The following is a 17,575-nucleotide window of genomic DNA, read 5'->3' as shown; positions in this document are numbered from 1 at the left end:
TAGGCCAAGTGCTACTTTAGAAGAAACAGTGGTTCACAAAAATAGGTAAAGCCTAGCAAAGCTACTCTGTGAGCGCATGTGTGTGTGTTCAAGTTACATGTCAGCTTATGACAACTCTATGAATTTCATAGTGTTTTCTCAGGCAAGGTATTTATTTATAAACTCAAAGGTTGCTTGGCCAGTTCCTTCCTCTGAAATATGGCTTACAGACCCTGGTGGCCTCCCTTCCAATACTAACCAGGACCAACCCTGCTTAGCTTCCAAGATCAGATAGTATTGGTGCCTTAGGGTATTTAGGCTGTTACAACTCCCCAAACCCTCCAGCCAGCATGGCCAGTGAATTCCTTTAATTCTCTGCCCAGTCCTCCTTTAAATGTTTCTTTACATGTGAATTTGTCTCTGTATGTGGAGCATTTCTTAGCCTATTTTCCCTTCAAAGGAAATGCCCAATAGTTTAAATAAAAGGGTTTTTTTTTTTAAAAAAATCTCTTTTCCGGATCCCTTTCCTTCTAGATGTATCTGCTGTTTCGTGATTCAATATAGGTACAATTCCAGGTTACTTTTTCTACTGCCCAAGTGGCTTGTTTTTATAAGAGAATAACCGTATGTGAAAAATACTCTGGAGTCCTTTGCTGTGAGAATTTTTCTGCTCCTGTCTTCCTGGTGTCCACATGTGCTGATTTGGTGCATTTGTTACTATGCTCTTTGCCACTGCTTATTTTTAATGCTTTACCCCCTTGCTCTTCAGTCTTCTTCAGGCTCTTCATCCCGTGATCACACAAAGTTTAACTCAGGGCCCCTGGAATTCAGCAGTACTTCGGGGCCGGTTTCTGCGGCAAGGGTAAGAGAATTCTGCAGCGAATGTCATTCTGCATTACGGCAGTGAGAGTCAGTCACCACCTGCCACTCATGCATCCACCTAACCCAGCGTTGGCTGCAGAATTCCAGGAGCCCTGAGCTTTTCCATGGCCATAGAATTGCTCATTGGCTATGGAATTTCTTGATTTGAAGGGGGCGATAAATAGGTGGCGCATGGGGTTACCAAGCAGCTAGAATACATGTCACTGGTAGTAGCTGGGCCCTCTGTGCCCACATGTTCCTTTTTAGGGTATTTAATCAATCTTTGTTTTTGTTTGTTTGTTTTTTTTAAAAAAAGTCTGACTGCTCTTCAAAAGCTTTGGAGATTGGCAGTCATAAACAATGGCATCACACTCCCCCATCAGTTATTCCCTTTTGTATGTGGCTCTCAGAGAGGGTTACCATTTTGTCCAAGAACTGTAACTGATGGAAGTCATTGCCCTTATTATTGACCCCAGGAGTACAGGTTGAGGAAGATACCGCCCCACCCCACAAATAAAAAAAAGAAATTGAAGTAATGCAAGTTGAACAGAATGGCTTTTCCTGTAAAGCAATAGAAGCAGCACACCTATGGCCTAGAGATTTTATGTTGGCCTTGAGTAAGACATGACTGAAGATGGAGCTTAGCACTCAGAAATAAAGGGAACCTTATCAATCAAACCATATTCAGTGCCCACCATCACCACTGCAAGTGAAATGCTGCAGGGTTATTATTTGTATTTGTTTAGACATAGCGTCAGGTACAAGAGATGGCTGGTTTGTGTTGCACAAGAAAATCGGCACAAAATTGTAGATTCTCCTGATTTAGGCACATCATTGCACTAATATTTTTCCAATAACATAAGTACCACTGCTGTGCTTGTTCAGCTTTGGGAGTCCATCTAATCTGAGTACCCTGTGTCCCCACAGTGGCCAGCTCCCAAGCTGTTCTCCGACACAGTGGCCCTTCCTATTGCTTGTCCCCAGCATCTGGGAGTGATCATGGGTTAGAAATGCTTATGTGTGTGTCCTGTCTCTCAAAACTGCTACAACTGTATGTGCCAGAATTTAGTCTGCACGCCCCTTTTGCTAGGAAGCTGCTGACAGAAAGCAAAGTAAGCTCTGGGAGCATTCATGACAGACAGCTGGTGGCATGTGTTCTAAGCCACCTTCCCTGCCTTTCACATTCCACCTCGCACAGTGCCCCATTTCATGAATGTGATGCACGAGGCTCCATGGCTTTCTACTTCTGCCATAAAGGAAGGGGGGAAACTGTAAGAGGGCTCTTCAGAACCTTCTAGCATTAGAAATTCTTATGTAAGTCCTCTGTCCCATCCCACCTCTCGGGGATTTATTTATCCCTGCTTTCACATTCATTTGTATTTGTAGACCAGTCTGTCCCCCAGAGATGACAACAACAGTAAACATAACTCCCCCATTGCCATTGTTGTTCTAATCCAATGTGGGAGGTTGATACTGGCCCCTCTCTCACCTGCTTTAGTTAATTCCTCTCTTGTGGAAGCAGTTGTAGGGACAACTCCTCCTAGACTGACTGGTGCAAGATGACCTGTGTTTCCCTTAGGAAAGCTGAGGTAGATTTAAACTGGGAGGCTTGGTGAGTCCTCTTACATGCCTACTTCTGACAGTCAAGGCCCCCTTAAGCCTACTGGACTACAAGCGCCATCTCACCTTCCTCCCTTTCAAACTGGCCACTGCATCTCTTGTGTCAGGTCTGACAGGAATGGTGCAGTTTTCCAAATAGAAGTTTTAGGAAGAGACGAAGAGGTGAGTTCAGAACTGAGTGTTTCCTTCAATCATCAGCTCCCCCATGCAATGCCCCTGACCATTTCCACCACCCAGACCAATGTTCCTATTGTACATATTTTATACTGTATAAGTAACCCTGGGATTATGAAGAACAGCTGGTAAGCTGAAAAATACAACTGTCAAGCAACAGGTGGACCTGTCTCCTTTCCCTGCCTGAAGCTCATGGGCTGTCTTTCCAGTCCTGGTTTGTGCGAGGCAGGTAAAGTAGAATGTGTGGTGCTATCCTCGGAATCAAATGAAGACCACAACAATTTTTTGATGTAAAAAAGCATCCAAACAAGCAGGAAATCTTCCTCCACCATTCAGCATATGTATGAAGATACTACTACTACTACGACAACGACGTGTGTGCATGTACCTTCAAGCCACCTGTCAATTTATGATGTCCCCATGAATTTCATAAGGTTTTCTTAGGCAAGGAATAGTCAGAGGTGGTTTTAACAGGTCCTTTGTCTGAAATATACCCTACAGCACCTGGTATTCATTGGCAGCCTCCCATCCAAGTACTAACCAGGGCTGACTACTTAGCTTCCAAGATGAAGGTTGGATCTAATGCCTTAAGGGTATTTAGGACCCTACCACAATGTACTCTTTCTGAATGTCTGAACTGCTTTCTAATATTCTAGAGTGAAAAGCCATCTAAAAAAATAGGCAGTCCCTTATGCTCCTAATATTAAGTCACCAAAGGGATGTTTTCCCAAGCCAAACTTGTTGAAGACCCATTTGCAACATGAGTGTCCCAACATGGGTTTAGCACTCATTTCCTGCTTACAGTTGAGATGTAGCTTTGTGTCACAGGCACAGAGCATGTATGTTAGTAACAGCCCTCAACATTGTGTTCTAATTGTTGTATTGGGCAGCTGTTTAGTAACTAGGCCTCCTGCTGCCAGCAAAATCAGCATAGTATGGAAAGGAGTGTGGGGAAAGACAGTCTGGTTTGATTTTGCTTGCTTTCATCAGGCAGGCAATTTTTGTTCCTCACTGATGACAAACATACTCAGATGCTGTTTGAAATTAAAATGGAACAGCCTTTGTTTTGCCCTGGCTTCAGAGTTCCTTTTTTGAAAGTTAAACAAAGGCTGCAGCCTCAAACACATTTACTGCAGAATAAGCCGAATTCAGTGAGACTTTCTTCTAACTGAATATACTTAGGGGCAGGATGCTGTTATTATGCCTCAGAAAGATACTGTCAATGATTTTATATTTTATGCCCAAGAAAATATGGAAGCTAACATAGTCATTATAACTGCTGGTGTGACATACATGTATGGTTAAAACAGACCATGGGGAGAACAAACAAACCAGACTTTACAAATATATGCCCTTCATTGTAACGGCTATCTTCAAATTATTGTTCATGGGAGGAAAGTGATGTACATATGTATTAAAATTTTCTCTCACCAGTGGTAATTTTATGTAATGATATCTAGTACCATGTGTTGTCTCCCAAATTTTCACATTCTCTACTTTCCCTTTCCAAATTTTTCTCCACTCATTATCCTGTCCACCTGCTGATTCTTCCCTGCATTCCAAAAAAGGAAGTATTTTCAATAAATCTCAATTTCAGTTTTTGTCCTGGACATACTTGCATGGATGTTGCAGGCCACGAGTGCCTCAGCCTGACTGGAAAGATGGGGGCTAGCTGGTTTTACCTCACCATCACCTTTTCTATTCCACACCAGCTTCAGAGATTTCTACTTGTTGGCTAGGAGAACTGTCATTATGGGCACAAAGACCTGGCTTTTGCAAATGTGCAGATTCCTCTAGTGAGCAGGAAGCCAGGTTGTCTCCTCAGCACACAGGTCACTGCAGTGTGGGGGCAACATGCCATATTTGTCCCCACTTAGGACACTAACTGACCAAACATGATCAGACCTCTAGGTCTTTCATCAATCTTACTGAGATATAGGGAAGCCCCAAGCCATTTTTTTCATATTTCAGACCTTTGACCAACTGTATTAAGAGTGGGCCCACAAGGGCCTAAGACTGAACCATCCCTGAGTTCAGTGTATGATTTTACAAGTTGTGTAGAGAGGCTTGGATCATTCCTTTATATTGAATAGTAGGTCAGTACCTGTGCAGCTAAAGGGAAGAAAGAAGCTGGATTCATATGAGTTAATTCAAAAGATGGATAAAGATCCTAATACTTGATAAACACTTTTATTAGAGACTGTGAGAAAACATATAAAAGATATTTCTGTTCCCAGAAAGGGTCCCTGCAACCTTTTAGCCCAACTAGGAGTAAAGTAGAGAAAGAAGCATACAGACACACCTAGTTTGCACAGTAGAAAAGATATTTCTGAAACATACTTAGAAATGCACAGGCTATGAGAGAGCTCTTCTTTCTCTATATCCACCACTGATATTTGTAATCAATATTTGAGAGATGTTAATTTCAGCCATGAGAGCCAGTGTGTTGTAGTTGGATTACAACTCTGGAGAGCAAAGTTCAATTCCCTGCTCAGCCTTGGAAACCCACTGGGTGACCTTGGGCAGGTCACGCACTCTCAGCCCCAGAAAGCCCCATGATAAGTTTGCCTTATACCACTGTAAGTCAGAAATGACATGAAGGCTCACAACAACAAATTTCAGCCATGGCATAAAAGATGAACTGGCATCCTGTTTGTGACATGCACAGGTACTTAATCCTGAATTAGTCTTTTTTTTTTTTTTTTTGGGGGGGGGGTTTACAGATATTGGGATTCTCTACTGACCTTGCACAACAACCAACCCTCCAAATCCACATTTTACCTCCTGCAGCCCTCAGTCAACACAGCCATTTATTAGCTGATAGAGAATGGGGCAGTAACCAAGTCATATCTAGTTATGCATTTCCCAAACACACAGCAATTATGTCATTCTAGAAAACTCCAGAGGTGCTAGCGAGTGCTTTGCTGCTCTGTGTCCAGCTATAGGAACATGGATGGATACTGCTCTACTGCCAGCCCCGTCTACTGGCCAAGTTGGAGAAGGGGGGGCCGAGAGAGGTGGTTTGTGGGTGCTTTTTCTTCTTTTACCTCTAGATATTTTACCAGTCCCAGAATTTTGTTCATCTCTAAAATTACCAGAACCATTATAGCCTAATAAAAGGGCTGACCCACTGGTTGCTCAAAAGGTTGTGTGGGGCCTGGCACCTTGCTGATTATACTGACAGCTGGACAGAATGATATATTAAAGGCTAAAGGAGGGACGGATGACTTCTAGATCATGAGATGGAAGTGTTACACAGTCCATTCCCTTGGTAGCTTTTCAGAAAAGCATTGAGAACCACTGACGTTAAATTATGTAGGCCATGGATTCAATAGCCTGTGGGCCAGGTTTAAGGGTGACACACATGATACTCCAGAATTCATGCTGATTTGATTTGGAGAGAGAAAGAGGGGATGGTGCATGGGAGCCAAATTTTACTCACACCTCAAAACGCTCTTCTGGCAAAAGCTTTTGTTATTATGATTTATGTTTTTAATCTCTCTTTCTCTCCCCCTCCCCTGCCCCGTTTGTTCACAGGGAAAAAAGAAAAGAAGAACAAGAGAGAAGCAGCAAGACTCCAATTCAGGTAAATCCACTGCTGCAAAAGCCAACACACTTTCTGATAACTTTCTGCTTGTTTATATTGGTTGGGGATTAGTTGAGACAGCCAAACAATAGCTATAATATTCATCTAGGATTTGCATTCATGACCTAGTGTGACTTCAGTAATCCTTATCTACACTAATACTACCTCTGTTTTCTCTATAGGGAGGCCACTATCTATGCTATAAATTCTAATGTGTTTCATGTCACATGAGACATAATAGGTATTTCTTCTAGCTTGGCACCTTTCTGCAATTGCATCTTCTGTCTGCTCTTCTGTAACAATATCAACCATCCAGTTAAGAGGCAAAGAGTTCATAGTGAGGAATTCAGTTTATACCTAATTACTTTTTTTTTGGGACACATCAAACTTTAGTCCCTTCACTTTGCCTAAAACCTGTCTACCTATTTCTCCAAAACAATGTAGAAATCTAAAGTCTAGTGGTCTCTGGAATACATGACTTCCCACTCAATCAACTCTCTCCCCAGCAGGTAAAAGAACACATTGTACATTGGCAACTGCCAATCATTTCCAAACAGACTGTTCCTTGCCTCTCCAATAAGCAAGACTTTCACAGTAGCTAGAATCCCAACTCAACTTTCATTGTATCTGAATTATATTTTTATCATGTTATTATGCAGCGTTTCAACATAATGTATTAGAATAAGTCTACATTAGCTTAAACGTTGGCATAGATACTTCATTATAGTAGCAAAAAATTATTGGGATTCCTTCTTAGCCCCAGTAAAAATGGCAGATGCCCAGACATTACCCCTTTCTGCTGGAGTCCTCAAACCATATACAAAATGACTTAGAGATCTCAATAATGCCCAAGTTGGCATAGGACCACATCTATGCAGCATGATACTAAGCAGTTGTTTTTTTCTGGTGAAAATCCTACTGAGGCTAATGGGGTTTATTTTCAGGTAAGTACAGAAAACTTCAGCTCTAGTCTCCCTAGTTCAGGGAATCATTGGGTTCAGTACCACCTTTGGCTGTCAACCATGTTCTCCAATGTTTCTTAATGTTATTCCATGTTTTCTTACATATAGCAGCAATTTTTAAAATGTGCACATGAAAGCATCTGAGAAAGGCAACTGAGAAAAGTGGTGGTTAGAACCAGAAAGCCAGTGGTGACTAGAAAATCCACAGCCAGGAGTAGATGCAGGTTGGTAGTGAAGAGGCACCAGAGGCACAGGCAGTTCAGGTTCTTAGGAAGAGCTTGCTTTATAGCAACCTTCTCCAACCTAATGGCCTCCAGATGTGTCAGATACACAAGCAAGAATAGACAGTAGTTGTGCTGTCTTAGGAGGAAGCAGACTGCAGTCCAACTTCATTTGTTGGGCACAAGGCTAAGGAAGGCTACCCTTGACCAGGGCTTATTTACTTCGTATTGACTGATGCTACTTTCCTCATTTTAGTACCAGCAGAGAAAGCAATGATTCACTTTTTAGTTCAGAAGATCAGACACAATCCAAGCTAAGCTTGGCATGTATTTAGACCAAAATTAAATTTGCCACAGACTTTCAGGGCATTTTCTCAAGTCTGAGAGAAGAAAGTCATTGGAAATACAAGAGCAAAACAACTGAGATGCCATAATAAGGATTTTTTTAAAAAAATTAATCTCTACACAACACTAGTAGCAACCTGAGAGCAGTCCTGTTGCATGAGATCATTTTGATTATTTGCCTAACACATCCTTTGTTCTAGGTGAGATGCTACAGCCAGCAGAAACTTGTTGCCAGAGAAGGTTTTATGTGGCCTGTTTAGTTTTGCCTCCAGCAGTTAAATTGATGTTGCATCTTTTCTTCTTCTCCTGCTCTTGCTGCTGTTTGTGCCTCTGCCTTACCCATTCTCCGCCACGCATGCTCCTTGTTCAGATCCTGCTTCTCCTAAGAAATGCAGAGCTCGCTTTGGCCTCAACCAACAAATGGACTGGTGCGGCCCATGCAGGTGTGTATCAGAACCCTTTGCTTTCCAGGCTTAGCCTACAGATTGTTCTTTTCTCTGTGGTTTGTTTTTTTTTTTTTTTTTTTTTTTTTGTATGTGCATTGTTTCTACAGCTGCTTTTGCTTTTAACACTACTAATAGCACTCCTTAGGCTTGCTTTTTATGGCTCCCCTAGCCTTTCCACATTGCACCTTGTTAATGTTGCCTCCACATGCTTTGTTTCTAAGATAGGCGAATGAAAATGATAGTCAGTAAAAATATGTAATACTTTATGTATAAGCCATTGAACAAAAAGATCTTGAAGATTCATGCATGCCAACCAAGTTCAAAGTTGTCATACATACCAGTTGAGTCTTTTTCTAAACTAAATAGTGGCAAGCAACAAGGTCTGCAGAGGAAATAGATGTAAAGAAGAGAGTGCAGCCTTCAAAGCGCGAGGGGTGTAAAGTGAGGGTCCATGAACTGGTGCAGATTCACAAGCTGCTGGCTTCCAGTCCTTGGTGAATTTCCAGGAAAGAAACAACTGTAGCCAAAGCACACAAAGGCAGTACTAGTCACTAGCACACTGGATAAAAATTATTTGCCAATCTCCCACATCAAAGAGCTTGTGAAGTACTTGTGTAAAGCACAGGCTAGCCTGGGACTTCTTCCAGTTTTGATCGAGAGCCTAGCTAATTCTTTTTTTAAAAAAAGTAAAACTGGTAAGATTGTCTATTTAGTTCTCTTACTAATGTCATGTTTTCTCATCTGTATGGTAGGTAGGGTAGAAAGGCACTCAGAGAAGCCAGTGGCTTCCCACTTACCAGAAACAGTGCTGCTATGTACAATCTCATCCATTTTATAAAAAAGTGGTGATGAAGAGTGAATTCTGTCACGCTCACACATCCTAACAAGGCTGCAGTTCCCTCAGTCTGGCCAACTTCCTTTTGTGGGGGACACATTATTGTTCCTGTAAAAGGAATTGCATGAGAAGCCTGCTGAACTGGGGCAGGGGATCTTTGGTCCTCTAACCCTTTTGGGCCACAACTCCCATAATTCATAGACATGGTTGGCCATTCTGGCTGGCCCTTGGGTTTGCAGAAGTCCAAAGCAGCTGCAGCGCCAGAACCTTCCCCAGCTGTATCACAGTGGACAAAATTATGGTTTGGGAAGAGAATCAATTACATTAATCAATTATGAAGAAAAACTTGCATTTTGCAATTACTGTGGCTCAGATTTAAAGAACCACTGGTTAAGAAAAAACCATACTTGATGGATTTTCTTTTCCTTCTGTATGGCTGCCCCCCACCCCCACCCCCAGTACTGTTTTGGAGCCTTCCCCCATCACAAGTGGCTTGGTGCCTGTGTGAGACCAGAATTCTGCTCATTGAATAATGAAGCCATTGTGGATCATGAACCTGAAACCCTACTCTCTACCCCTTGCCTTCTTCTTTTGTGTGCCATCCTAATTCTATGCTAATTCTGCATCAAGATGGGCTAAACCCCACATTTTCTTTCATTAAATTGGAGTCATGTACTCCATTAGCTGTCTAGCATTAAAAGGGTTGATGGAAAAGAGCCAACATACAAAGTACTTCACAGCCACTGTACAAGAGATACCGTCAAACTACCTAGTTCAACACAGTAGCCACCATCCTGCAGAATTCAGCACTCAAGGGAGGGGGGGAGTTGTCTGCATACACTACTCTAATTAATTGAGATCTTCTTATCCCTGCAAGCTATTAAATAATTTAATATATTTTAATAGCAGCAAATATCCAAGACTAAGCTGCTGCCTCCTAGTCAGCAGCAGGATATGTAATCAATGGCATTACTTTCTAAATGTCTGATTTACACTGAATAAAGAACTCAACAAATTATTTATGTTGAGCTAGCAGGGAAGTGACAAAACCACCTCTGGGTATACCTTGCCTAGAAAACTACATGAAATTTATCAGGTCACCAGAAGCCGATAGGCAGCTTGAAAGCATATAAACACAGGCACAGCATGGCTTCTGAACTAACCAAGTAGCTGGGATGCAGAGTTTAGGTGACTTTCTTACTCACTCATTTTCTCATTTTCTACAAGCATTGCATATTAGTAAGTGTCCTGATGCTCCTTGCAATAGGCCAGCTCTGGATTAATATGCTTTTTTGTGTTCAGGGTCCCTTCCAACAATATCCAGTCAAGTATTTTCCATTCTGTAAGCTGAACAGATAGACCACACGCCATACAAACTTTGGCACTGCCATGATTTTCAGACCCAACTAAGGAAATGAAGACCACATTGGTGTAAATTGCTTTGTTAGGAAACTTGATTCTCTTACAAATTATTTGGCTTCCCATATTGTGCAAGGGAAAAAAAACCTAGAATCCACAGAGTTCATAAACTCTTTATACAGGAACGACCAAGCCTTCACATAGGCTAGAGCTATGATCCAGTCTACTTAAACTTACACTGCCCTTAAGATATATAGCCAGAAATATGGTGCATGATAAAGAGTATGTATGTATACATCTCATATTCTTAGCCCCCCACTCCCCCTGTACTCAGTGTGTGAGTTTCTGTTGTGCCACAATACAGTATACATAACATATAAACAGGTGAGAGGGAAAGCACAGGGGGAGGCAAGTTGTTTGTTCATATACATCAGCTGCTGTGCTCTCCAAAGTCCACAACTGTCTTTGACGCTAGCGCTGCTATATCTGTTCCTTTCCTGCCCAATGCTACCAGTCTCTTCTTTATGCTGCTTGATCAGTGATGTGCAGCAGTAGACTTCCCCTTGGATTTTGCTAGTTACAACTATGGTGCAATAATAATAAAGTTCTTATGCACCTCTGGTCAGTCAGGATAAAAGGAAAATGTATCACTTCTAGGATACTCACCAATTGAAGTTTTGTCATCTCCTCCTGGACAGAGAAAAGAAGAACTAGGATCTTTTTGTGAGGTTTGCAGGAGAGGGAGAGGTAATAGACACCATGAAATGAGCTGGGGCTGTACTTCTATCATTAACCTCATGGACTGAAATGAGAGTGTGGATTCTTAGCCGACGCCATATCATGGTGCACCTTCCCTTTTCAGGGAACAGAAGGAGCTAGATATTTGGCAGAATACAAAGGTGTTTCAAAAAAGGGAAAGGGAAAGCTAGAGTGTAGATTAACCTTTTATGATAAAAGGAGATAAGTGTGTAGAGGGGTGCATTGCCATCTTTTTGGTTTGCCTTATTTTTTACTCTTCTTTCTCTGCAAGCAACCACCTTATTGCCTGGAGAAACATTTTAACCCAACAGGGAGGAAAGAGGTTACCTATATAGAGTAATCATGGAAGAGTTTTGATTCCCTCAGTATTTCTGGCTATACACACACACACACACACACAGCACAGCACAGCCCCAATGTTGTTGACTGGATGTTCACTGCAAAAAAAAAAATACTCTTAATATTATTGACATCTGAAGAAGTCTTCAGACTCTTCCTTGAGGAAACTGGCTACACTTGTATGCATAGAATTGCTCTGCAATAGTTGATTTATGGAGAAGGTTTTTTTCCCCCTTTCTTCTCTCAAAACTGATCTTTCTCCTGAGTGGAACACACCATTGAGACCCAGACTGGTTATTATGTTTGCACATGCAATTTTGCTGTAAATCACAGGAGCCTTTTATTAACATATCAGGTAAATTGGGTTAGATGTGTTCTGTGAACATTTTCAAGTTCAATCCTAAATACGTTTTCCTGGACTCGGGAATTTGGAATACATGTACATGGAATCAGAGTGACATATGCAGGAAGGTAAAGGCAAGTTGCAAACGAGTGTATGATCTAGAACAGTGCTACTTAAAGCTACTGGTGCCATTCCCCAAGCCATTGGCTGATGGTCCCTGATGAGTTTCCAGGAAAAAAGAAACCATCACAGCCACTGGGCACAAATGTGGTACCAGTCCCTAGCACATTGAGGGTTCCTCCATATCTGGTAGTCTGAGAAGAATTCCTCTTGTGCCCTCAAGTGCTGAGCAATAGAGTCCCCAACCTCCTAGTTTTCAAAATGGTCATAGAACAGGAAAGACGAATGCAGTAATAAGTTCCCTACTGAACCAAGGTAGGAGCATTTTTAAACTCACTCAGATGTAAAGGAATTAAACTGGTTAATGTTGCTAAATATATTTAAAGAGGAGGATTAAGGAAAACCCAGATTACATAGTTCTGACTTTCCTTATTATTCAATATATCCATGACTGATATGCATATTAGCTGTTACATCATGAAGGTTAGCCCATTGTTGACCTACCATAAAATAATGAGACCAAACACAGTATTTGGGTTAAACAAGGGCCATTTTTATTGACCTGGAACCTATTTAAATATTTGAGACCTGGGGCTAGGCAAACAAAGGGGGGGAGCAACCTGGTGCAGGTTTTACTGAGGCACAGATGTCAACCTATGACATCTCCTTAGCTACCCTTGAGCAAGATCCCAAGGGCAAGCCAAAGAGATTGGTTGCTATCCCAGACAGCCATATGTGCTGCACAGTTTATAGAATAAATGATCTACCTTAATTTGTCTGAAAAAAATACTGCAACTTCCCATTCACCAGAGTAGCTGTGGCTCTTCTTTCTGTTTTGTTATCATAAGCACAGTTGTTTTTCTAATGCTACTGACCACATCACTCTGTCCTGTAATGAGAGTTACCCAACCTTGAGCTGTGCAGAATAGCAACCTTACCCGAACAGTATGAGGCATCAAAAACTTCTGTGTATCAGGCAAGGGAAATTGTATTGATACCTTTAAACCAGCCACATAAGGAAACCACCCAGCCTTACTCAGTGTGCTGATCATCCAGTTTGGCACCCAGGAATCATTCTCTGTGTGTGGTGTTAATACAGAGAATCTCAGCTTAGTGTTCATGGCTGTTCTACCACAGTGCACCAATGCAATATCCCTAAATAGCTTGCAATGTCTTTCCAACAGTACAAGCTGGAATGGTGTACTGACAAGAAAGACAGTCAGTGTGCACTGTTCTTAATACCTTATGAGCCACTCAATGTACAATAAAAACACTTTTACAGGGCTGCCATGCATTTAACTTTAAATGGCTCACATGGAAGCTGTAAAATCAACAATGAATTAAAACTGCTTTCATCCCCAAATTAAAGCTGTAAACTCTTCTTTAAATAAAGAATAAAGCAGAGCTAAACACCTTATAATGCACCAGATTCCATCTGATCTTGGAAACTAAACAGGGTCAGACCTGGTTATTAGTTGGATGGGAGACCACCAACAAATATCAGGTGCTGTCAGGTACATTTTAGAGGAAGGAACAGGCAAAACCATCTCTTGAATCTTCCTTGCCCAATAAATCCCTGTGAAATTCTTGAAGTCACCATAAGTCAACAGGTGACTTGAAGGCACATATGCACACCTCTCTATGAAACCCACCTCCTGGCAGATACTCTCTTATGGAAAAGAATGATGACTTATAACCTAGACTGCTATTGAGTATTTTCTTAGCTCACTTGTACCATTCAGAGAGCCATATCAAACTGCCACATGGGGTGATCCTCACAGGAATAATTATTTGCACATTACTCTAAAGAGTGCAGGTATGAAAGCTGATGTAAACTAAGTTTTCCACCTTTGATTGTGGGGGTGGGGAACACTGCATGTCATGACAGATAATTAGGCAACATAGTTTCCTCTAGATGGGTTTAATTTGAACTCCCACAGTCCCCAACTACTGGTCATGCATGATGACCTAATGCAGTGGTTCCCAACCTGTGGGCCGGGACCCCTTTGGGGGTCGACTGACCCTTTCATGGGGGTCGCCTAAGGCCATTGGAAAACACCTATTTAATTACAGTTATGAAGTAGCAATGAAAATAATTTCATGGGTTTGGGTCACCACAACATGAGGAACTGTATTAAAGGGCCACGGCATTAGGAAGGTTGGGAACCACTGACCTAATGGGAGTCGTAGTTTAAAAAATTAAGTCACCTGGCTGTCTTTTCAGCTGTTTGCTGAAAAATATGAAGCCCAACTTTTTCCATTTCTTTCTGAAAAGTATACGGGATGCCCCAGACCTGCAGATCTCCTTTCATAACTTTTTTTTAATGTGACAGGAATTTGCTCTTGAAATAGGTTACAGAACTAAGTATTCCTTGTGTAAGAAAACTCTATGAAATTCATGGGTTCTCCCTAAGTCAACAGGCAACAAGTTCACATGGATACACAATGTAGTTATAATGCCACCCAGTGGTAAGAAATGTGAACTGCCAAGAGATTTTAATGTGTCTAAAAAATTCAAATGCCACAGAAAGGTGATGACAGAATAAACTCATCCCATGGGCTTACTATATTCCAAACATAATTGTAATGAATACTATACTGCTTTTATTTTAAGAATATGACCCTATAAATTCACCCTTTATTTACAGATAACTCTCTTCACTGTTCTTAGGAGGAAAAAGAAGTGCATTCGGTACCTACAAGGAGAAGGACGCTGTGCCAGCCCAGTTTCTTCCGATGGAAGTGCTATAGATTCCCCTCCTTCCCCTTTGGATGTGCTTCAGTGCATACCTTCTGCTTTCACTTCAGACAAGCTTGCTGCCCCTGCAGATTTGACATCCCAAAACCAAACCAATCCTTTCCCCGTATCTACGCCTATCAAAACTGCTACAAGCACATCAAGACTAACTTCTAAATGCTCAGTGGTGCCTCATATACCTGCAGCACCCAGCAAATCCTCAGGGTACAGCGTGCTATCAATAGGAACATAATGCTGATGCAGCAACAACCAGAAAGGCTCACAAGCTCATCAGGCACTTTGAAGAGTGGTTTTTCTGCCCATGGAAGCTGCCCAAAGATGACCCCAGCCATCCCATCATGTCTGCCAACTGCAGTCTGCAAGTCAGGTGAAAGCCAAAACAATATTTGGACAACGCTGGCACACTGAAAGTGCTTTTCATCTAAGTGAGAACAGCAGACACCCCTCTTGAAAAAGTAGGAATGAAGACTCAAACTTTATTCTGGTCAGTAAGTCAATTCTATGCTTCATCTACCAAGCCAGCTAAAAACAAAATAGTACATGGAAGTTTTTAAATAGTAGCATGAGAGCTGCTATAAATGGTAGACATTCGTGCTTTTTTGCAGAGATAAGTTTCAGTCAATCAGTAAATAATGGAGATGCCAGAACAGCTGAAAAAGTGAGTTCTCCCCCCTGCCCCCCATGCAGTGACTGAATGCAGAAATGTAGAAAGATTAACAAGAAAATGTGGAATATATTACTGTGCTTCACCTTTAGGGAAACATGCTGATTCCAGGCAACTGGTTTCTTCACAGCTGTAATGGGAGTAGGAAAAACCAGCAGTATGATAATAGGAACTAAGTGATAAAGGAATATGTACTGCCTCCTTTAAGTCTGGCAAGTATTCTTTTTGTACAAAACACCACAAATACCTACTGGCAAGGGCTGTATGCATCCCACCCTTTATTTTTTTAAATCAATTATTTATGTTAACAAATGCTGGATTCTGCTGAGTTTTTAAGTAAGCAAAAATGACTCATGGTGATTCTGTTAGTCAAGGGCAGGGAAGTTAAATGTTACAGAAGCCAGTCAAAGAGATGGAACATACATACCAAAGTCCATCACAAGAAATCTTACAGTGATCTTTCTGTTTCTGAAATGTTAGCAGCATTGTGTATTATGTAATTTCTGACAGAGAGAGACTGTGACCAAGCGTAGTTATATTACATTGTTTGATCCCTGTGTGTTTAAAATTACAATCTGTAACTGTAGATTACAGACTCCTTAAGTCCCTAATGCACCATCAGTGTTAGGCAAAGTTAACTATAACGAACACGAAAGATACCTGATACATTCATCAGTGCCAGCACTGTTTTCCTCCAAGGACAGAGACAGGCATACCCCTGAACAATCTGTGCATTTTAATAGTGCATATGGAAACACTGAGCTACTGGAGAAAGAATACAAATATGCAAGATAACTGTGATGTATGTTGGGCAAAACCCCAGTCACAGAACTCAGAAAATGTAAGCCAGAGCTTATAAACACAGATTCCAATGTGCAGACATAAATCTAAGAGTGACTTGCCAGTACACAATTATGTTTAACCTGACCATTTCCTTCCTTCAGAGGCCTTTCTCCTTGACCAACCTCATATAAATTGGCACTATTAAACTTTCTCAACATTTCACAGAAATCACCCCAAATAACAGAAATGGTTGTAAGTGGTCATATCCTGAATTGGTGGAAAAGGTGTTTGGGGGGGGGGGGGGGTGGCTACCAATTACAGTACCATCTACTTCAGAATTTTATTTTGTAACTGAAATCAATAGGATACATGCAAATATATTTATTTCTACTTGGCTATAGCCCCCCTATGATCAATTATACTTTCTTCCAGATGAATACAAAGTTAGCCATAAAAAAAAAAAATTAAGAGGCCATATTGGTATTAGTGTCAGTAGTATAATCAGTCATTCCATATTTTAGCAATCATATTTTTCCCTTTTGGAAATGTGTATTATATTGGTTTGAAGGCAAAGCAACTAGTAGAAGTTGCTAATAGTGTCAGCATTACTTTCCAATTTACAGGTAACGTTTTGAATACAAAATATAAACTGTGCACAGTATTGTTATTATGTCATGGTATAAGCAATCTGAAAGCACCTTTTTAAATAACCAAAATATTTTTGTATTTAGGGCAAACATTCAAGGGCCTAAACTATTTTTTTATACATTGGAATAAGATCTCTTTCAACTTAAACCTTGTTTGCACTAATGTATTCCTCTTCCATTTAAAAAAGCCAGCAGTATTCTAAAACATACTCCTACACAATGTATTGTTCATACACAAACACAATAGTGCTGGCATAGAGGCATGCAGCTACAAACCCAACAGAAGTTTTCAACTTAAGGCTGTAGTTAGCCCTGTCCAGACTACTATATATAACTGAAATAACCTAATTAATTCTAGTTGGTTTCAGAGACAAATGGAACATGCTTATTTTAAATATGTATACACCATACAAATCACATAATTTTTTTCAAATGTAAAAATATGTTGAAGCCTTTTTATTGCAATCGAAGACATCTCTGAAGTCTAGCATACTTATGTTCCCTCCTTGCACTGGCAGAACTTTCCCTCTTTATGTATACACATGCGTGTATATAGCACAGCACAAGCTAAAATTACTGCCAGTTACTGCCAGTGGCTCCTTTTTGGGCCACCGCAAATAGCTTATGGCGGCGCAAGCACGTCGCTGCTGCATGGCTCCATTTGAATGCCACATAGCAGTGACATCATTGCTGCGCGCGCCGTCTATTCACCACCACACAGCAAGGACGCCCTCATCACATGTGAGAGGTGTGTTGGCGGGGCGTCCCTCATAC

The 17,575-nt window shown here is 41.2% G+C and overlaps 1 protein-coding gene across 4 annotated transcripts in view; it reads left to right on the top strand.

The window, feature by feature from the left end:
- TCF7 (transcription factor 7) overlaps nucleotides 1–16,666 on the top strand; it is a 154,801-nt gene extending 138,135 nt beyond the window's left edge. For 2 of the 4 annotated variants that reach the window (XM_089530237.1, XM_089530228.1), the window contains 4 exons: nucleotides 749–841; nucleotides 6,172–6,220; nucleotides 8,119–8,191; nucleotides 14,621–16,666. In XM_089530237.1, the coding sequence (XP_089386363.1) occupies nucleotides 749–841; nucleotides 6,172–6,220; nucleotides 8,119–8,191; nucleotides 14,621–14,939 (534 nt within the window). In that variant the 3' untranslated portion in view covers nucleotides 14,940–16,666. Of the gene's footprint in view, nucleotides 1–748; nucleotides 842–6,171; nucleotides 6,221–8,118; nucleotides 8,192–14,597 lie in introns of all 4 variants that reach the window. The other 2 variants (XM_089530255.1, XM_089530247.1) reach the window with 2 other exon arrangements.
- Nucleotides 16,667–17,575: the final 909 nt, after the last annotated feature.

Source organism: Sceloporus occidentalis, unplaced genomic scaffold (genome assembly GCF_023333645.1).
Source record: "Sceloporus occidentalis isolate IW3139 unplaced genomic scaffold, rSceOcc1.0.p SCAF_1, whole genome shotgun sequence".
NCBI classification, from domain to species: Eukaryota; Metazoa; Chordata; class Lepidosauria; order Squamata; family Phrynosomatidae; genus Sceloporus; species Sceloporus occidentalis.
The sequence above is the reverse complement of the archived record's forward strand: the minus strand, read 5'-3'. Positions and strand labels throughout refer to the sequence as shown.